We start from the raw sequence: 22,450 nt of genomic DNA on the forward strand, positions 1-22,450 counted from the left end.
AATTTGAAAAGATAAATAAATGTGCTTCAAAGAGCATATCCTTCCACTGTTTCATTGAATCAAAAGCAGTTAAGAAGCATCAGCGGCTCTGGTGGCACATAACCATTGTTTTGGGGTATCAACATCATCACCTGTAATTGTTGGAATGTGCCAGCTTCCATCTTCACCTTCCTGGAATATGCTCAACATTCGTCAAAAGTGAACGTCATATTCGCGCTTTCACTAGATAATTAACGATTCGACATGTCAATCATCTCACCTGAATCACAGCTGAATAAGAGGGGGGCATGTGGAGTCTTAGTCCATCTGTTGATACCGACAACCGAACCTGTAAATCACTCGGTGGAGTGTTATAACGATGTTGGTTGATTATACTCTGAGAATGAAAATGAAAATATTGATGTTGGTATGAATAGAACTCAAATTTACAAAATGCAAACTATTCATATAACGTCGATTTTCAGGAGAAGATAATGAGGGAGATACCTGATGCTTTTCCTTCCACTGTGGGAAAAAGCTGTTCCCAAGAGAGATCCCTCATTTCATCATTCGTCACCAGCAAACATTTAGACCGTACAGCAGAGCGTATAACCAGTACCTGTAGCAGCCAAAGAATACCCATGAATCCCCTTTAGGCATCGAATTTGAAGATGTCTATCAGCCCACAGTTTTCGTAGCCCACCACTAGCAAATATTGTCCTTTTTGGACTTTCCCTTTCGGACTTCCTCTCAAGGTTTTTAAAACGTGTTTGCTAGGGAGATGTTTCCACACTCTTATAAAGAATGCTTCGTTCCCCTCTCCAACCGATGTGGTATCTCACAATCCACCCTCCTTCGGGGCTTAGCGTCCTCGCAGGCACTCGTTCCTCTCTCAAATTGAAGGGGGGAGGATACCCATTCGTTCCCCTCGCAGGCACACTGCTTGGTATCCACTTTAGTGCTCCGTGCCCTTGTTGGCACACTGCCCAGTATCCACCCACTTTAGGGCTCAGCGTCCTTGTTAGCACACCGCTCATCCCCCGTCAGGACTCAACATTCTTGTTAGCACACCGCTCACCCCCCTTCAGAGCTTAGTGCCCTTGTTGGCACACCGCCCGATGTTTGGCTCTATTACCAACTGTAACGCTCCAAACTTTCTTGTCTAAATTAGCGACATCACCACATGCATGCTTTAAACGTATGCGGAAGTTCATAATAAATTCTTTTAAAATAAAGCCATGGAATTACCTATTCAATTGAAAACAAGAATTAAAATAACAATAATGATGCAACTATACACAAGGGTACGCAACTGAGCTTTTCAATGATATGCACAGAAACTAACAAAGAACTTGAGCTCATACTATTAGTGAAACCTTGAAATGTGTTCAAATATTCAAGTAAATAACTCGATTATTGAAAGAAAGATGCATTCCAGTCATCATGGGACCCAGGAGGAGTAGCATAGAGAGCACCGCAATTTGTCCATGTCTCTATTAATTTCTTATTATTAAGGTTCTGTGCAGACCTTCCAGTGACACGATTTTCATGCAAAATTATGAGTGGCAATCTCTTTGAAGGACTAAGCTGATGCATTTGATATACAATCCTTTCAAGCTGCAATTAGAAGATAGCATTCATTGCTCATCACAACAAACACAGAGAAAAAAAGCACTCTCTCTAAGATACTCATTATGTATGAACTTATTGAATAGATATCAAGATATATCACCTGGTTAAAGCTGAAATGACGTTGATTAATAAGATCCACATTGGCACCATCAATTACAGCATCAAAAGGACCATGTGTTTCTAACCAGTCCTGAATTATTTCACCTTCAAAACTAGTAAGAGTTTTGTCCAAAATAAATTAACAGAAGATATAAGAAGAATCTACCATAGACATTTCTATTAGACTTCTCATGGATTTGAAAGTTGATTTCATTTTAATCACGCGTGTATCTGTGTGAGATCCCACATCGGTTGAAGAGGGGAACAAAGCATTCCTTTTAAGGGCGTGGAAACCTCTCCCTAGTAGATGCATTTTAAAATCATGAGGTTGAGGGCGATACATAACGGGTCAAAGTGGACAGTATCTGCTAGCGGTGGGCTTGGACTGTTACAAATGGTATCAGAGTCAGACACCGGGCGGTGTGCCAGCAAGGACGCTAGGCTCTCAAGGGGGGGTGGATTGTGAGATCCCACATCGATTAGAGAAGAGAACGAAGCATTCCTTATAAAGGTGTGGAAACCTCTCCTTAGTAGACGCGTTTTAAAGCTGTGAGGCTGACGGTGATACGTTACGGGCCAAAGCGGACAATATCTGCTAGCGGTAGGCTTGGTGTGTATGGTATCAGAGCCAGACATCGGGCGGTGTGCCCCCAAGGACGCTATGCCCCCAAGGGGAGTGGATTGTGAGATCTCACATTGATTAGAGAGGGGAGCGAAACATTCAAGACTTCTAATCATTGAATATGGGTTTGAAAACCTCTCTCTAGTAGATGCGTTTTAAAACCGTAAGACGGATGACATTACATAACCGGCTAAAGCGGACAATATCCATCCTAATAGACACATATGTTAAATTATTCCCTCCATGAACAATCAAGACTTCTAATCATTGAATATGGGTTTGAAAGAAGAAACTATCATACCTGGAATTTATTAAACCCAGCTTTATCTTCTATTTGGCAAGCCACCTTGGTCAATGAGGCAGCAAAGTTTTCAGCTTCTTTTGGATCAATATCAATGCAAACAAGTTTCCGAGCACATGAACGACAAACGCCCTTATCGTCCACCTGAGTTCTCATCAGCCTCCAATTACCACTACCCAGCCAACCCTGTCCATGCCATCCTCCACCTTGTCTAGCCATTCCTTCCCTAGCCTTCTTCCCAACTTCAGCAGCACTTGCAGAATTAAACCAATCTTCAATAACTTTGGCAGTAGGCTCAGCGATCTGCCGCACCGTTCTTCTTAACCGATGAAGCAACTCGTAGACCTTATCAGTCTTCTTCACATCAGAACTGAGTTTTAGAAGTGCAGAAAGTTCAGGTTCTTCGGCCTTCACCATAGACGCAACCATGTGGGAATCAACTTCGTAAGCTTCTTTTACCATTAGCTTCCTACAGAAGCCAAACAGTGCTGGTCCATATGACCTCAATTTTGGCACAATATCATAATCCTCCATCTGCTTCACCAAAGAAAATGCCATTTCTGGATCATCTCTTGCAGCTGCAATTCTTGCAAACACTAGTAAATATAGCCTCATTTGGGGATACTTTATCGATCATCATTTGTTGAAAAATCTCTAAACCCCGGTCGAGGCCCACGCTTAGTCTGTCAATATCCTCACTTGGTTCAAGAGAACTACAAGAAGAGCACAAATGGAGCAATACATTATAGTGATGTTGGTTAAGCTGGATTCCATTACTCTTTGCCTCGTCATAAAGCTTAAGTGCTTCGACAACTTGTCCATGCCTCGAGCACATATCTAACTTATGTTTAAGCATTCCCTCGGGTAATTTCATGAGGGCTCTCTTCCTTGATCTTTTGGAGACGTTATTGGTAGAAGATGCTGAGGTTTCATGAACAGATGATATGGAAGATAAAGCAACAGTACTATATTTCACTATACTTTTTGAATATACGGCAGATCAACAGCCATAGACTTCGAGGCTAGCTCGAAGAGTATTCCGGCGGGGAGATGTCCATGGAGTTCTAGTGAAGTATGAAAAGAAGGGAGAAATCTTAACAAGTGAAGGCATAAGTGAACTTCCTAGAATCATCATTCAAATACGGTAGTCCAGAAGATTTCAATGGTACTTTCCATCACATTTGATAACTGCAATCAGCCAGAACAGATGAACAACCCACGTTCATCTAAGCGTAGTTTGCCAATAGCTTGTATAGAACATGACAAATACAGATGAATTAGTACCATTTTCAGTTCACTAATACATATAATTGGAAGAAAAACTCACAACTTAAGCCAGACCAGATGGGTATATAATAAAATCATGAAACAAATCCATTACAATGAAGGTGAAGCATAAGCTATAATCGGAAAACTATGGCATTCGAGAGGAATACAAGACCCAATTCATCGAAGCAGCACTAGATAACCCAGAATTAAAGCAAACCCACCAAAAAGAACATGCTCTAGAAATTAGAACAAGAGAGAACAGTTTCACAAGTCAAGAGGTTCAAATCTCAACATTTACTAAACAGTCCAGACATAGTTGTAACGAACTTAATCACCTATCCTTACCTTGCAGGTTTTGAACCTTTGATGGGTCGACTTCAGCAGGCTCACCACTGTCGATCAAATGCCCATACACTATAATGGGACCTAAGAAATTCGTGGGTTACACTCAAAACACCAAAAAAAAGCATCACAAACTAGACCAGACACGAGAAGCTCACCTTAAACTATTGTTGAAGCCACGGCCGCCGACTAGCCATTTGTCGGAATGAGCGTCGATCAGGTGAAGAAGAAGGCAGAGACAGTGAAAGTGGAGATGATCGAGGTGACAAGGTGTAAATAAACTATTTCCGTTTATATACTAACTAGTTTAAGAGTATTTAAAAGTATTAATAAAACTTTATCAAAATTAATCGAAAATGAAAAATTAGGGAAGGCCCATCTTAAAAACTTGAGATTTTTGGGTTTTCTTTTGGAGAAAACCTTCCTTTTGTGTAATTAACACTACCCCTTGTAAATTGGGCTGCCTCTGTTCTTCCGTAATGCCATTTCAAGAAGGGGGAAAAAAAGAAAACAGAAGGATCTCTTTCGTTCCTCTGTGAAAGTGCTCTCTTTCTCTCTCTAAAGACTTTTCTTCTCTCCCACGTCTGCTTTTAAATTCATTTCACTAGGAGGGCGGTATTTTGGATGTTGTTGCCGAGTGTTTTACGGTGAACGTTGTTGGGTATTGAAATTTGGGCAGTCTTTTTGCCTCTTTTACCAACAATCTTCTGGAATTTCATGGAAACATGAAGTTTTCTGGTTGTGTAAGCACCCCTCTTCTTCTTCTTTTCTAATCTTTTTCCTCCGAATGAACTTCTATTTTTTGCGTAATGTAATGGGTTCTTACCGCCTGTTTGGTTTGATTTGGGGTCTTTTTGGTGTGTTTGAATCCAACAGTTCAGAAACGATGGGTGTTGTTTAATATGCATCTTTACTGAAGATTAATTATACCCTTTTCTTTGTGGGGTTTAAGGTGCTTGTATCGGTCTTTATGGACACGGTTTTCGTGGGGTTTAAGGTGCTTGCATCTGTCTTAATGGACATGGTTTTGTTTCATTGCTTATTTTGAGTTGTTTTCTTTGCAGTTGCCCTTGCTTGCAGAGCAAAAGAGCAGGAATTCACGTCTTTGTAGAATTTTTCCAATTGCTTCTTTGCTTTGTCTTGTATTGTTTGTGGGGAGTGCATATGTAGCACCAGACTACAGGGAGGTATGCTTTCATGCTCTTTGAAGATTTTGAAGTGTTGGTTGCTGTCCCTATGAATTAAGTATTGGGTTTTTACGTTGTTTTGTTACCAATTATCATTGTGGCACCAAGGGTTGCCTTGTTGGTCAAGTCTCGAGTGTTTGGAGATTCCCTTTCAAGGTCATGGAATTTATAAGTCGTTGAAAGATTAATAAGTTAAATCCTGAGTATCTCTTGAAGTTCACTTTAGGATGGGCAAAGTCTCTTGTAGAGTAGTGGTATCAAAGAGTGTCTTGGTGGTCAGGGCTCGAGATGTTAGGAGATACTCTTCAAAGTTTTCGATATAAGTCATTGAAAACTTAATCCTTGTGCAATAAACCCCCTACGGGCGGTCATCCGTAGTTACTTCCTACAGCTAACACGTATCCAGCGGCAATGCTCAGTGCAACCGAACGTGAGCTGCTATTACCAAATCCCTTGCTGCCCATTGGGGACTGAGTGGTAAGGCCATGATCCGCGGAGGAACAGATCACTCATTCTTCCATAAAGGACAGGTACACGATCTCTTGAAGTTGGCTTTAGGGTGGGCAAAGTCTCTCGCAGAGTTGTGGCATCAAAGAGTGTCTTGGTGGCCAGGGCTCGAGATGTTTGGAGATACCCTTCAAAGTCTTCGATTTACGTCATCGAAAACTTAATAAGTTAAATCTGGTTCTTTTCCTCTGCGAGGGCCTTCTGTAGTAAACCCCCGACGGGCGGTTGTCCGTCGTTGCTTCCTATAGCTAACACGTTCCAGCGGGAACGCGCAGCGTAACCGAACGTGAGCTGCTATACCGAATCCCCCACTACCCATCGAGGACCGAGTGGTAAGGTCATAATCCGTAGGGGAACATATTACTCATTCTTCCATTGGGGACAGGTGCACAATCTTTAAAATGGGCGAAGCTTATTGTAAAGTAGTGGGGTTGAGCTAATTAAACTTAATAAGTTAAATATGGTTCTTTTCCTCTGCGGGGGCCTTGTGCAATAAACCCCCTACGGGTAGTTGTCTGTTGTTGCTTCCTACAGCTAACACGTTCCAGCGGGAACGTACAGCGTAACCAAACATGAGCTGCTATACTGCATCCCCTGCTGCCCATCGAGGACCGAGTGGTAAGGCCGTGATCTGTAGGGAAACATATCACTCATTCTTCCATTGGGGACAGGTGCACGATCTTCTTGTAGAGTAGTGGGGTTGAGCTAATTACTATATCAGTTTGTTTACAGAGGACTTTTCAACTTATATTTCTTAGTTGTAGCACTTCTCCAACCTCCATTCAATGTTTGGTGGCATTTGCAACAGATTTCATTTTTAATCAAACGTATTTTGTGACACTTCATGAGTGAATGGATATCTTCTCATTGAACATCTAGAATAATATGTTAGGTTCTTTCTCTGCAGAGAATTCCTAGATGGGGAATAGATGGTTTAGTCAGTTCAAAGTTCAATAAATGTGAGGTTCGTTTGCTATTTCAACCATTATTACGAGAATGAACTCATTTTTCGTATCGACCTTATTAACTATACATTACTCAAATGATTTTTGCATTAGAATCAATGTAGGCCAAATGGAAGCGAACCGCTACCTAAAGACATTGTTGTCACTGCATCTAACTTGGAAATGCGACCGCTATGGGGCGCATCGAAGCATTCTTATCAGGTCACGGATCAAGATCAACGACTTCATGCTTGTGCTTGTTGATTCTCTTATCTTAGTACTTCTACTGATTGTGTGCATAGCTCGAAACAGAATCCCGTTAACTCATCAAGCAACTTGTTCGCTACGGCTGTTGGGATTAAACAAAAAGATCTTGTGAACAAAATGGTAACAAAGGTATGAAGAAGAGTATAATCATATTGCCAAATTCAAATCTCATGTCCATTAATAGTACTTATTTCATGATCATTCTACAGTTCCTTTCTAGTGACTTTGCTGTGATGCTTTTCCATTACGATGGTATCGTGGACGAGTGGAAGGACTTCGATTGGAGTAATCGTGTAATACATGTAACTGCGATCAATCAAACTAAATGGTAGATTTTGTTCACTCTATTTTTGGAAGTTGCTGACTTTAACTTTGTTTCACATTCTTGATCTGTTCTTGAACTGGTAATGTCTAGGTGGTTTGCCAAGCGTTTCTTGCATCCTGATATTGTGGCTGAGTATAATTATATCTTTCTTTGGGATGAGGATCTTGGAGTTGAGTATTTCAATCCAAAACAGTAAGTTGGCTGCAATTTTGTTGATAAGAAACGAAGCTAAGAACGTGATAAATGGCTTCCGACCAGCTTCATTATTTTTCTCCCTGTTTCATTACAAGGTATGTGCATATTATTGAAAGTGAAGGGCTAGAAATATCGCAACCAGCACTTGATCCATATGAATCAGAGGTGCACCATCAAATTACTGCCCGTGGGAGGCGATCGACCGTGCACAGGTCTTCCCCTACACTTGTTTCGTATTAACCAATTTGTATGAATATTCATGAGAGCAAGATTCTCTTAGCTTCTTTACTAGGTAACTGATGAAGTAATGGATATGTTAGGAATCACAGACCTCCACGATGGTATGATATTGTCCCCTTTGAGCATAAACTCTCATACAAATGGAGATGCATTCTTTACTTATAAACTCATGATCAACCCCCTAATTAGTCGATGTGGAACTTCCAACAATGCTCAACAATCCTCCCCTCGAACAAAGTATACCATAGAGCCTCTCTTGAAGCCTATGGAGCCTTTGAACATCCTACCCTTAATCGCGGCTCAACTCCTTCTCTGAAACCCTCTAACAAAGTAGATCTTTTGTTCGACACTTTAGTCACTTTTGACTACACCTTCGAGGCTCACAACTTCTTCGTTTGACATTTGAGGATTCCCTTGACATCGCTTTGATACCATGTTAGGAATCATGGATCTCCACAATGGTATGATATTGTCCACTTTGAGCATAAGCTCTCATGGCTTTGCTTTTGGTTTTCCAAAAAGCGTCATACCAATGGAGATGTATTCCTTACTTATAAACCCATGATCAACCCCCTATAGTCGATATGGGACTCCTCTCCCAATAATCCTCAACAAGATAGTGCAGTAACTCGATGAACCAATAACTCATGACATGTTTTCTCTGGGAATTGGACAGTTCCTGGGGATCCGCTTAAAGATCAATAATATTATATAATTAGGGTATGATGGGACTTGGCAGTCTTGACCAGATCTGTTTGTTACCTTTGTCAGCTCTACTACATTCTTAATGTGGAGACAGAGTCATCAATCATTGACATTTTGATCTATGTTTTATGTGGTTTCATCAGTTGTTACCGTTGTATGTTCTGTCTTTGGTCGGTCACTCCTGCAGGAGAACTTTTAAACATAGTAATGGTGGAAAAGATTGTGATGTCAACAGTAAAGCTCCTCCATGCACAGGGTAAGGCAATTATCGAAAGCTCTATGCTTAGACAGCTGTTCTAGACATGTGCTGAAGTACAAAGTGATTGTGCCTGAAAATTGATATCTTTTGTTGCAGATGGATAGAAATGATGGCCCCGGTTTTCTCCCGAGCTGCGTGGCGTTGTGTTTGGTATATGATCCAGAATGATTTGATCCATGATTGGGGCTTGGATATGCAACTGGGATATTGTGCACAGGCAAGAGTTAGCAGTCATCTTGTTTTCCTTCAATACTTCGCTACTGTTGTTTGAAACGTCAAGCTCTTCCCTAATAGGGTGATCGAACGAAGAACGTTGGTGTCGTTGACGCCGAGTACATAATCCATTATGGACGACCGACACTCGGTGGTCCAGAGGAAAATGAGGTTGAAAATATGATAGTTTTTTTTCATCTTTCTTAAGCCTCACGAACATCAAATCACAAAAGGTTTCTATGTTGCAGACATCTTCCAAGTCTCATGTAAAGGATCATAGAGCCGATGTAAGTTTCCACACATGTGCTCGCTTTCAGTTGTTTCGATGGAGTCTAGTCTACCTTGTTCGTGCTAATGAACCTTTGATAACTCGGAGAATCTGATCAAATAACCCTTTTCGGCTTATCATTGCGATGTTTAAAACAACGTCGAGTCTATGTTTATTTCCCTTGAATTCAAATTCATCCGTGCAGGTAAGAAGGCAGTCGTATATTGAACTAGATGTATTTAGAAAGAGATGGCAGAAGGCTGCTAAGCAAGACGAGTGCTGGCAAGATCCGTACCCAGAGACAGTAGAGGATAACACATGATAATACAATCGTTTGACGAAATGGAATGATCTTGTAACAATGTACGTTGTCGTTGAAGTTGAGAACATGGCAACGTACATGCCATTGGTATTCAAGGATGACGAGGGAAAGGAATGATCGTGTATCAGCAAAGTATGCAGCGGAGATCTCTACGTGAAATCTCGGGTACGAATTCTAATCTTGTTGTGCTTTTCTGTATTTAAAATGCTGTGAAGTTTCAACTTATGTTGAAATATGTTCTAAGTGCTTGTGGTATACTATTTGGAGTTGTATTGGGAAAACATTGAAAGACAACAGGAGAAACCAACTTTTGTTTATGAATTTAGAGTAGAGAAACAAAATATTCTCTCAAATTATGATATCTATATTTTGGTTCCCTTTTATTTTTTTATCATAAGAAACCAACTTTAATGAACACGAAAAACGGGTAACAGAGCCGAGGATAATTACAAAATAACTTCGAAATGAGAGCTCATTTAGAAGCTGCTTTAAAGTGCATTGAAGTTCGAACATCCTATCACAAACTATTTTTCTAAAGAAACTTCGTCCCTACATATTATAAGTTTGTGTCTCGTGCTCTTTAGGGATTAGAGGCATATTCAACGAGAAACTTGCTACCATTGTTGATAGCCTTGTTCCTAGAAAAAAGATACTTTCAAGAAACGACGAGATGTTGCCTTTATCTTTCTCTGTCTCGAACCCTAAACCCTACAATAATGGTAGAGTAAGAGGTAGTGAGATTGCCATGGCCCAAAAGCAGATACGATCTGGTATTCCTTTGTGGAATAGCTTTTTGTGGGGGAGGTGATATCTTATAAGGACTAGCTCTTCCGGGGTCAAAAGCAAAAGTACAATGGACCTCACAAATATCACTTCTCAAATATATACTTCAAATCTTACCATTTTATCCGATTTGATTTTGAGCAATCAGTTTGGACACGATCTTTTCAATACAAAATTGAAAGTTTAGGTTTCTATTAGACATAACGTATAATCTCATATCAAATATCAACCTTAGGTCATATATATTAGTTTTTATGAACACACAATGACAAACCCTTTTTAAAAAATTATTATTACTTCGTATTCCTTTTTTACCCTTCAAATTCAAATTTATTCCTTTTGGGCCCTTTACAACTGGTTCCCACTCCCATTGTCAAAAGAGATGAATGGCTACAAATTTGAATTTTAAAAGGATTCTTCTGTCCATTTTAAAGTGCAGAAACTTAGAAACTACAGGAGCTTCAACACTGGCAACTATCAAATATTTTAACTCATCTTCAAGAAAGAAGGCAATAAGTCATCCATTGGATTGCTTTCGCTTTTTCAAAAGCATATCGAAGAGCCACGAGCCACGAACCATGGACGCTTTAGTTTGGGCGGCCTGTTCGTGTTTGGCTCATGTCAGTCAAACACTTGTTAAGTATACTAGACAGTACCAAATGCTTGTTAAAAACAAATAAGATAAGCGTTAGACCTGTGTTGGATGCGACGGTTTTCTGTGTATACTCTGTTGCTTTAGAGAATAGAATAAACGAATCAATATCTATGGACCCGCGTCCTGAAGTTGATAGATAGAACAAAGAAGAAAAAAACTAGAGCAGAGAATTCGAAACTCAAATCAGTAAAGCCTCTCATTACATTTTCTTTAATGGTTTTTCTATTCTCACTCTCTCGAACTCGAGTCGGGGGAGGGGTTGTTTAATGTGTCCTCCCTCGTGTTCGTTTTTCATTCACAGGTCTAGAAAAGAACAGTGACAGACTCATGTACAAGGTTTTGGACATGGAGAGAGTAAGCACAATAAATAACCAAAAATTGCTCAAAAGGGTCGAGTGAATCATGCTCAACGACTTGAAAAAGAAAAACCAAACTAGAATCTAGAAAGAGGAGTAATGCGATGTAACAGCCCAAGCCCACAGCTAACAAATATTGTTCACTTTGGCCTATTACATAGCGTCATCAGCCTCACAGTTTTAAAATGCATCTCCTAAGGAGAGGTTTCCACACTCTTATAAGGAATGTTTCATTCCCCTCTCGAACCGACGTGGGATCTCATACATAGTCAAAAGGCATAGTGTAATTATCAACTACGTACCAAGTTGATACCAAATATCGTATACGTGTGGATGTGTGTATGTACACAGGTAAATATCGTATACGTATGTACGTATGAACGTAGTAGTTCAACAAAAAAGGGTCCAAAGGGCAGAAAATAAAATAAGGGAAACAAGTTAATAGTTAGATGTCCTCAAGGTATCACATGGGGTGTTGCATCAAAGACAGAGGTGAATTAGATTCTTCAAAACACTCTTCTCTAGGCACCTCATTTTGACATATTTTGAATGCTCAACGCTATGAGTCCCGAAGCAGACACCGAACAAATTAAGAAACAGATGACGAATACGATAGCTTTTACTCTCGAAACTATAGAATAGTTCCACACATCTTAATGAAGTTATACCACTCTAACTCTTCCATCCCCTTAACTCGGCCCTCACCAAATAAAAGATTTGGATATACACAAAACAAAAGAAGCCTATTCTTATTCCATTGTTGAAGAAAAGGAGAGGAGTTAATTGGTTGTCTTATCAAACCTTGACTACTAGTGTTTCTTTGTTCTTTATTAGGACGCTGGGCCCCGTAAAGAGTGGATTGTGCGACCCCACATCGATTGGAGAGGGAAACGAATGCCAACGAGGACGCTGGGCCTCGAAGGGGGTGGGTTCTGAGATCCCACATCGATTGGAGAGGGAAAAGAGTGCCAGTGAGGACGCTGGGCCTCGAAGGAAATGGGTTCTGAGATCCCACATCGATTGGAGAGCGGAACGAGTACCAGCGAGGACACTGAGCCTCGAAAGGGGGTGGAATGTGAGATCCCATGTCGATTGGAGAGGGGAACGAAGCATTCTTTATATGGGTGTGGAAACCTTTCCCTAGTAGACGCGTTTTAAAACCTTAAAGGGAATCCCAAAGAGGACAATATTAATGAAAGCAAGAAAACTTCAAGGGCAATGTGATCGGGAACACTCTAAGTTAATCAAGTAAGCAACACACAAAGAGGGATGAATCAACCATCAAACAAATATACAATGAAAAGTAACATGAATACTTGAATAAGCCAACAATTTTTACAATAAGAACAAACATAACTCACTTCATGAAACTCTATACATCATCTTACAATTCCAAGGCTTTCCCATATCATTTACCATCTAAACATACTCAACAAACGGCAGCAACAGCTCCATTATCAAATGAAAGCATATTTCCTAAAGAACAGCAAAAAGAGAAGAAAAAAATGGTAATCAACCTCACAATCCTATCTTCAGGAACGGCCACTTTCTAAGATAAAACCTGGAACTAAGAGGATTTGGGAGACATAATTCCATTAAAACTATAAACAAGAAAAATTTCCGGAGAGATTCCTTCAAATCAATCCTTTCCTTTCAAGAACAGAGCAACACAGATGATAAATGACCCTAAAATCTAAGGAATAACATCATATTCATGCATAATATATAGGCTAGATATTGCACCCAAAGCAATTACAGGATTTGGGAGTGAAAGAACAGAACCCAAATGGCCTGTTGGGGATATTGCAATTGATTGCATAGCAACAAGGAGAAGGTAAACAGAGGCCCTTAGCACCTCCACAGCAAGTACAAGGAGCACATACTTGAAAGCTTCCGAGTATTCTTCTAGTTTCATTCATCTCCATGATATTAATTTTCCCCTCCTCAATCAGTGGCACCATCTCTGATACAGACCCATTTGGCTGATGAACAACAAAATAAAAAACGTTCATCAAATTGAACTCAGAAAATGAAAATGGGATCGATGAATTAAAGGAAATGGTCAAAAGGGAACTCACTTGATTGAAATTTAGTTCATGCTCAGCCGCTAAAACGGCGAGAAACAGCAAAAAAACGAGGGAGAATCCAGCGCCATGGCTAGACATCATGCAACTCGGAAGGAATTGGAACTGTTGAACTGTGCGGAAATGGGGTTTTGGTTTGAGATCGATTTAGAACATGAAATGGGTATTGAGAGATGGGGTTGAATTGGGAAGATGAACCTGGAAGTGATTGTTAGAGATCTTTTCATATAGAGGTTTTGGAAATGAAGGGTTTAGAGGAGAGATTTTGGTGGTGATAGTGTGTGAAACACGAAGCCCATTGTAGGAATTGATGGAATTGGCGGAATGTCTTTTGATTTAACGTTAAAAAAATGGGAAATAATTTTCAGTGCTTTGAAATGGGCTTTCGGCTAAGTATGAATGTGAGAGATGTGATTATGTGAAAAATATGAATCAGTGGATTTCTTTGCTTTAAAACGAAGTCATCCGACATCATTAATCAGCTGTGATTCTGTGTATGTGAGCTCAGAAGGGACGATTATCTAATTCCTGAAAAAAGACAGATTCATAGTTGTTCTAATAATATACTTTAAGAACTTGTAGTTGTTCTAACAATATACCTTAAGAACTTGACCATGCACGAACCTTTTTTTTTGCTAACCTTATCTCTATAGGTTTAAAGAAATTGTTTGATGAGTATTTAGGGTAGCATAGTGACTTTTTTATTTTGGTAGGAGGATGAAAAACTATTTCAATGATAGAAATCGTCAGAATAAACCTACCAGATCTTGATCGTGAACTAAAGAGATGATGGATAAAATAAAGAGGTGATATTAAAATTATTATATAAATGTAATTAAAAATACTTCTTATTTAAATTTCTAAAATCAAACCTAGAGGGTTTTAGTCGAATCATTCCATTAATGTTTTGTAGTGTCTAAATTTTGAAGCAAGTAATCCATGGAGTTACTTAAATGTAACCCATATTGGACAAAAATCAATGTAACAATGACCCGAAACGAGATGTCTAGAACAGTTACCGAGTGATGGTGACTTAAAACAAGGCATTAGTGTGATAGTGATCCGGAACGAGATGTCTATAACAATTACTTTGAGATAGTGACTTGAAACAAGGTGATAGTGATCGAGTCGCTTGCTTCCTCCCTTGGACTCTTTCTCCTTTCTTGAATGACCAACATTGCTAAACTTCCATAACTAGAAACATGGGTCGTGTTCGAGCTCGAGCTCAAGCTATTGCACTTCATCTTGAAACCTATGATTATTACAAAATTGAAATCTATGAAACCCATGATGAGAACATGATTATTGATTGATTGAAGAGCCAAAAAGGGCATAAAAATTTGGGGAAAACAGCAAGCGTTGTGTTGTTTACAAGAATTTGGAATCCCAAATTTGAGAAAGGTTTGGGAGAAATGAGAAGAGTTGTTCATAAATTGTTGTTTGAGCAAAGGGGGAAGAACAAAAAACTGACATCATCTGCTGCAGATCTTTTTATACAATGCAGAAACATAAATTCAGAGGAATTAATCATCTGCTGCGCTACCATATTCTGAAATGCATTTTCAGAAACACAGGATCAACTTTACATGAACCCTCCCTGTACACATCTTTTTTCCAGCCAGGCATCATCAATTTACACAAATACCTCTCTTCTTTTATCTTCCAAAAGATTGTAAAAGGGGTACTAGAAACGACTTACGACCTTCAGCCCTCGGCCTCGATGTTTTCATCATCAGATGACATCTCTCGTGTCTCTGTGATTGATAGTCGTCTCGGCTTTGCAGATCCTGCTTCGACTAGCCCTTCAGATGACAAACTTAGTGCAGTAGTTCCTGATGACGTCCCAAACAAATGCTGAACTGGGGCGTTCGGCGTTGACGCTGCAGAGAGATTGTATGCGAAGATTCCCATAGGGTGATCGAACTTGCAGCTTGGACCGAACTTACAGATCCCATAACGCGAATAAAAGATGCACAAAGGCTCTCCCTGTTCATGGAAAACAAAATTCATAAAAACTAGCTCCTCATATTAACAGATCATAAGGTCCTTTTGCATCAAGAAATACCGGATAGAACAGAGATGAGTACAATTTTAACCAACTATTTAATGATAATCAAGCACTAGGAAAAATGATCTAGCAATAATTCAGAATCACCATCAGAATGCTGTGTAAAAAAACCATAGGAAAGTTCAGAATTAATGGCAGCTCTTAAACAATCATCATAACTCCTCAACATGGGTTAAGTAACATACATGAATCAAAGCTGGAAAAGGGTTTTTTTTTTTTTTACTGTAGATCCATATATTGCCTAGGAAATTAGAAAATCAAAAGTAGTATCGCAACTCACCGGACGTAACGGTAGGCCAATTGGACTCAAGACACAATCTGGAGCAGGAATTACTCGTTCTCTGGGATGATGAAACCGACAAACGGCACCGAACTTGCAATCTCCAGTCTTCATGTAAAATTGACATTCAGGCTGGCCAGGCCTCTCAGGAAATACATTCTCCCTCTGCAATGCCAAAAACCAAAAAAGGTTAATTAGAACATATCAGAGAAGAGACTACTACAGATCCTGGATCTAGTCATTCACTCTGGGGTTAAGCTTCATAAATCTGACTATGTCCCCACCGTTTGTTGTGGACTTTCTGATGATGAAACTGATCCTAGCTGATCCTGTAAAAATCACCAACCTATGAGTAACTTCGCTGTGAAAGGTTAAAGAATTCCAAAAAGAAGCGGTATAAGGGTGCCAGACAGAAGGTGATTATTAAAATAACTTGTCATTATAGTTCTATGATTCAGAGTATCATTTCCTATTTGATCCCTTTGAATTTCATATTCGAAGTTGCAATCGGATTTATTCATTAAAAAGAATCGGTTCAATACATTTCTTATGTACCCATAGGTGTTATATTGATTTGAATCAGATTTCGGATCCATCTATATTGTTTGACTACCTCCATTATGTTGTTGCTAGCAAATACCACTATTTTTTTGTTTTGGATCTTCCAAATCATTACCGGGGTATAAAAAAACTTGAGTATAAGTATGTTCTATCACTTTCCATGTTTTCTTGTTTCCTTCTTTTGGCTTCCTGATAGGAATATTAACTCGATTCTTCAACCGCAAAGGTCTTGCAAGTTGCCCATGAAATAATGCAACTTCAACATGGAAAAAGATGTCTAGGAAGACTCATTTAAACATTCATATGAAAGTTATTTTTCTTCCAACACAAATTAAAAGGAAAAAGTTTAAGAATAATTTTCTTCTAGGTAACAGACATTTCCATCGACTCGTATTCCACAACACTCATGCATTGAATAAAAACAGAGTAAATAAACATGACAGCGTATATCATACTTATTCGAACACGGGAAAGGAATAGAACTTACATTGAATGTATTCCAGCCTGGAACAGAGAGAACTCCTTGAGGTAAAATTAAAGATGCATAACTTGAAGGGCCTTGCCATCGTGGACTGGGAATAAAGGAAGCCCTTGACCAATTTGTGCTTCCTCCTGGATATGACTGCTGACCAGGAGTTGGCGATTGTAGGGTTGGATAAATAGGGGAGCCACGCAGTGAGACCATCATATTAGTCGGTTGAGGATGGTGGAATTTACATGTATTTCCAAACTTGCATTGTCCAGTTCTTAAATAATAAGCACATTCAGTTTCACTCTGCACAATTGGGGATGTGGGGGAGAGAATGGACAATAAATATTTTTAGCATAAAAGCACAGATAACTTGACAAAGGAAGATCTGAACTTAGCAAGTTGGCATGTCAAACACCATTTTTGTTGTTTAGCTGTTTTCTTAATTTCTATTTGCACTTCAATAAGCTGTGTTTAGGTGCTAACTTTCTATACCCTTTTCTATTAGCTCTTCAATAAGCTGTGTTTAGGTGCCAATTTCCTATACATTTTCACCAAAGAATTAGTCTTCTAGTTTTTTCTTCCCTTGTAACTTTTCATCGACATACGTGCTCATCTTTACATACATATGCATGAGAGAGAACAAGAACATACAAAAACTTACGAACTGCACAAAGCGTGCTATGAATATAAGGGAGTAGTTATATCCTAACCGGGCGAAGTGGATAGCCTAAAATATTTAAGGCAACTCTTCCAGCAATCCCAGCCTTGTCTCTAGGATGATGAAACTTGCACGTAGCCCCAAACTTGCAAGTTCCTGTCTTCAAGTAGTACTGGATTATGCGCAAATGAAAATGTCATTTCATTGTCAACAATTAAGGAAACATTCTACACTTTAAACTATTTAGTGTTCGTTTAAGTTATAAAACCTACAGCATCCAAGAAACTACAGAATACAAGAAAAATAATCTCAAAGTTAAATTATCAAAGCTCCAATCTAGAGATTCTAGGCCCAGCTAAACAATATGATATCTATGCCAATCAAATTTGAAGGATAATTATATACAAGAGAGCTCATTATTCTAAACCAAAACTTTACGACGAAAATATCATTTCAGATAGTTATATATACGGTGGGTTTGGTGTAAATTAGCCAAATTTCATCACCGAATCTGATGAAGAAAATGAGCACATCCCATATGTCATCCCAATTATAATCAGATAATACCAAATAATTATATGTGGATTAATAATGAATAAATGTGAAGATAAAATTTACGAGGCATGATGTAACACGGTAATTTTAGATAAGTAAAGATAATTAAATAAATACATGCCTGACATTCTGGTTGTCCAATTCTTTCTGGGAACTCCCCCTTCATTCTCGCGGTGGCAATAGCCTGAAAGTAAAGTGTAGTAAATCGACTCCATCACAAACTGACTTGCAAAACTTCCAAGGAAGAGATTCTTAACTACTATAGATGACTCCATGTTAGCTTCAAATAGCAATCAAAATAACGAGCAAACGTATTTTGTATGTTTCTAGATTAAATGTAGCAAACACATTATTCAGGGAGAAATTTCTGATGCCCTTAGTTCAGCACATAATCAAACAAACAAAAGGATAGTATTCAAAAGGGCAAACCTGTTCGGCAAATAAAACATTTCCCCATCTTGGACTTCAGGGATGTACAGTATAAGGTTAGGAACAATTAGTTTATTAAGTTAAGGTTAAATGCAATTTTACCATTTATAATTCCCTTATCTTTTCTCTATCCCAATCAAATTTAAGGAGCTCAGTACTAGTTCAGTAAGCACGTTTGGAACAAAAAATGACAATACAACTCTATATGAACCTGATCTATAACATAATATCTTTACATCTATCTATCGCACAAGCTTGCCCCCATGGTTACGAACCCAATTTTTTGTGGAGAGATTTAATTGATTGTGCCAGCATAATATTGCCTAGTTTCTAACCTGCTGCTCATAGGTACATGCCCCAAATCAGATAGAAGAAATTATTCCCAAAGGGGAAAGGAATTGAAAAATATTTATTATGATTTTATATTTGAATATAATCAACCAAATACTGAATGGATCACATTTTTGCTTAGTACCAGCTCTCTATTAGGTGGATGATTAAATCTACATGTAGCTCCAAATCTACAGAGGCCAGTTCTGATGTAATAAGAACAGTCTGGCTCTCCAGGTCGCACGGGATAAGATCCAGATCCCATTATTTCACCTGATCCCAAGTTCATTTGCCAGAGTGCATCTGTACGATATTAGATAAGTAAATCTTCAATCATAAAGAAGAAAATAGATGAGAAAAGCAAAGAGAGAATAAAAATAAACGTTCACAACTTGACAACTATATTGTTTTAAATCCATGATGCTCACGTTTTAACAAGCACGCATGCAAAAGCTAAAAGCATAGCTGGGTACGGTCAAATATATGGTTCGGAGAAGCAATGAAGAAACTTAACAATTCCAAGTGGCATTGAAGAACATAAAAAGATGCCTTGGTGCCGGACAAACAAATGCATGAGACACCAAGGCCCCGAGATAGAATAGCAAGATGAGTTCTCAATTGTATCCTTGTGAAGCAATAATACATAGTAAAACAGACTAATACACCAGACACCTTTTTTTTTCTTAATGCCTGAAAGTTTTGAATTTAAAACTCTCCTTTTTCCTACTTCCCCTACCTGATAGACTTCTTTAGTCAGACCTGATCGACTTCTTTAGTAAAGGCATAGAGTGTCCCTAATAATCTTTATTGGACGAAGTTGCCTTTAGTGTCTGTGGACCATGAACACAAGTTTGTAGACATTATCTATATTCTAAGGAACGATATATTAATGGTTGGAAATGTTTCCAAAACAACTGTTGCTAAGCAGATTGACATAACCTGATGGGCTGCTGTCACATCTGAGTTCAATTATGTAGAAGTCCACAGGCAAGGTATTTATTTTTTGGGCTTGTAGGCGTGCCATGAAAAACCGGAATGAGGCAAACAACATCAGGGTAATCTTTCATAATGTAAAATGAACCCAAATGGTGTCGCATTAAGGTAATTCTTTCATTTAGATAACCTTGTGGGCGTGCCATGAAAAATCGGAATGAGGCAAACAGAGGGCTAGATTCATCTTCTACAGCAAGATAGGATTGTTAATTGGGTTGTTAGTGTGACAGTGAGAATGTGACTTCATCAGACAGTTTTCCGGTGGTTCAATTATGGTACCGCTCCAACATAACAGAGAATGGAATTATATTTAAAGACATAGTGGTAGGTATCACCCAAGCTGTGTTCAAAGAGCTATAGTTATTAAGAGCGAGTTCACTATAAGAAAAGTAACGTCCTAAATTCTCAAGTTTCGTACTCGAGGTATTGCCATAATTTATTCTTCCTCATCCTTTTTCAAATTCCATTCAGAGATTCTGTTTCTTACGATAAGTTGGTGTTTGTAATAATGCTATTATATGGTGACTCAACTCTGCAAGGATTTTAGTTGGCAAACCTAAACACTTCAGAACAAGGTGGTCAAGGCTAATGTTGGAAGTCATAACTCGAAGAAACTATCATGCGAAAAGATCTAAAATGTGATACGAAATAAGGTGTCTTAATCATGCCATGGACGATTTAGATTTAAGAAGGTTTATTGTATTTTTAAAGTTTTAGAGAATTGTCCTTAAATTATAAGTTACAATTACAGTATTGATGATCATAGAGAGTTTAGTTTTGTTGAGAACTAAGCCTTTACTTTGCAAATTCTTGTGTTTATAAAGGTAATTCGTTCCAAAACTTTCCCTTGGGTTGATTCCTATCAAAATATTTACAAAGTTGATGGCTCTATCGAGAGCATTGGCAATGATGTCGTACTCATTTGCTTTCTTATGATTCTCAATCACATTAGGATAAACGAACCTTATAACTTCGAGGGAGCAACTCAACTACCCAACTTTGAACCCAAAAACTTCATCATAGAAAGTAGAAACAGGTAACAAATGGGTATAAGATGGATCAGCCACATTCTATTCCACAGGAATTTAGTAAAAGTAACAAAATACTTAGCCAACAGATTACACCATCATCAGAGCAACTGTAGTGCCTTCAATGGAGATTGACTACAAAGATATGAACCGGAAATTTTCAGAAATTTTAATTCGATCTCTTCCTCAATATCATTAGAAACTAAAAACCCAGTAACAAACATGAACAAAAAGGTAGCAAAACAAAATCATACAGCACAGATCGAAACCAAAAATCGGATATAACAAGCAAACAATCACAAAGAACATTTGTGCATCGAAATGGATCAGTGAAACACAGACACCACAAAAACCCACAAGAACAAATAACAAAAAACGGAGTTAAAAAGAAATGCGGTCTGCGAAAGAGAAGAAAGGGGAAAAAGAAACAAATAAACGATACCGAAATTAGCAAAAGAACCTTCGCGCAAGGACGGCGTGAGAGCAGAGGAGTGTCCCTCCGTCACAGACATCGGAATTCCAGAATCGTATTCCATCGCTTAGGAGCATCGTCGTTAAATCATCGCCCCATCGCCGGCGAAGAACTCATCCCATCAAAACCCACCAACCAAATCCCCATTTCCACCACAATCCACCACTTCCACAGCACTAATTCCGATCAAATCAAAAACCCACAATCCAATTTCCTTCTCAAACACCAAAGAAAAAACAAAATCGGGGGAAAAACAGAGGAATGAAACGAAAAATTTAGTATATGGGATTGATCGACGATTTTCTGTAGGTGGGTTTTTTAGAGAGAGAGAGAGAGGAAGAGAGAAAAGGGCGTTGTCTTCTCTCCACACAAAAAAACTAAAAAGAGAGAGAAAAGAGTAACGAAACCAACCAAAACATCCATCCCTCCATTGTTGCTGACGATTATTGGAGAGGAAAAACGAACGACGAAGATTAGAAGACTCTCGCGATTAAAGGATTTGGTAATAACTCTCGCTTTGGTTCCGCCACGTTCAACAGATTCCTGCTAACATTTTAGCCTTTTTCTTTTTCAGTGGTGGAAGTGCAAAGAGAAGTGAATCTGTAAGAACAAAGTGGGTGGATGACCCGAGCGAGTGTCTCTCACGCGCTTCATTGCGCGTCGTATACACCTTTACCCTCACCTTCGGACCGCTTCCTTCAACAGTTATACCATTTTCAGCTCCTTTCTTTACTATAATTCTCCAATTATTTTTTTCTTTTTTTTTACTTTCTTTCGCATTTCCTTTTTCTCTTTTTCTTTATTTTTATATATATTCATTTTCTTTTTTTCTTTATTTATTTATTTATTTATTTATATATATATATATATTCACCTAGTAATCATCCAAATGTCATTACTCGATCTGACATTAAAGAGATAGAAGTAATCCTAGCCAACAGAGTTAGGAAAGTGGGAAGACTTGTAACTTGGTCAAATGAAGAACCTCCTTACCCAAAAAAAAATAAGGTTCGAACCGTCACTCCTACGTGTTGTTGAATTAAAATATAT

At 38.7% G+C, this 22,450-nt stretch overlaps 2 protein-coding genes and 1 pseudogene across 5 annotated transcripts; 1 reads left to right on the plus strand and 2 right to left on the minus strand.

Annotated features, from left to right (window-relative positions):
- Positions 1 to 6: 6 nt before the first annotated feature.
- LOC111495938 lies at positions 7 to 4,497 on the minus strand (annotated as a pseudogene).
- Positions 2,595 to 9,802, plus strand: LOC111495920. Of its 2 annotated transcripts, XM_023146092.1 has the most exons (14): positions 2,595 to 2,673; positions 4,383 to 4,506; positions 5,309 to 5,431; positions 6,846 to 6,902; positions 6,997 to 7,104; positions 7,195 to 7,278; positions 7,359 to 7,477; positions 7,565 to 7,666; positions 7,765 to 7,881; positions 8,802 to 8,870; positions 8,970 to 9,090; positions 9,168 to 9,257; positions 9,335 to 9,373; positions 9,560 to 9,802. In XM_023146092.1, the coding sequence occupies exons 2-14, from the start codon at positions 4,450 to 4,452 to the stop codon at positions 9,674 to 9,676; spliced, it is 1,203 nt and encodes a 400-aa protein (XP_023001860.1). In that variant the 5' UTR covers positions 2,595 to 2,673; positions 4,383 to 4,449; the 3' UTR covers positions 9,677 to 9,802. The 2 variants fall into 2 exon arrangements, with proteins under 2 accessions (XP_023001860.1, XP_023001869.1); XM_023146101.1 differs by lacking the exons at positions 2,595 to 2,673; positions 4,383 to 4,506 and adding an exon at positions 4,737 to 4,987.
- Positions 9,803 to 14,842: 5,040 nt separating this feature from the next.
- On the minus strand, positions 14,843 to 21,989 carry LOC111497859 (zinc finger CCCH domain-containing protein ZFN-like). 3 transcript variants are annotated; one of them, XM_023148869.1, is made up of 9 exons: positions 21,812 to 21,989; positions 21,389 to 21,614; positions 19,038 to 19,210; positions 18,270 to 18,332; positions 17,646 to 17,765; positions 16,951 to 17,238; positions 16,187 to 16,231; positions 15,903 to 16,067; positions 14,843 to 15,540 (listed from the first exon to the last, which is right to left on the minus strand). In XM_023148869.1, exons 2-9 carry the CDS (start codon positions 21,462 to 21,464, stop codon positions 15,259 to 15,261), a joined length of 1,212 nt encoding a protein of 403 aa, XP_023004637.1. In that variant the 5' UTR covers positions 21,465 to 21,614; positions 21,812 to 21,989; the 3' UTR covers positions 14,843 to 15,258. The 3 variants fall into 3 exon arrangements, with proteins under 3 accessions (XP_023004637.1, XP_023004620.1, XP_023004628.1); XM_023148852.1 differs by having other exon boundaries at positions 21,371 to 21,614; XM_023148860.1 differs by having other exon boundaries at positions 15,259 to 15,540; positions 19,053 to 19,210; positions 21,371 to 21,614.
- Positions 21,990 to 22,450: the final 461 nt, after the last annotated feature.

This window comes from Cucurbita maxima, unplaced genomic scaffold, assembly GCF_002738345.1.
Source record: "Cucurbita maxima cultivar Rimu unplaced genomic scaffold, Cmax_1.0 Cma_Scf00002, whole genome shotgun sequence".
Classification (NCBI taxonomy): domain Eukaryota; kingdom Viridiplantae; phylum Streptophyta; class Magnoliopsida; order Cucurbitales; family Cucurbitaceae; genus Cucurbita; species Cucurbita maxima.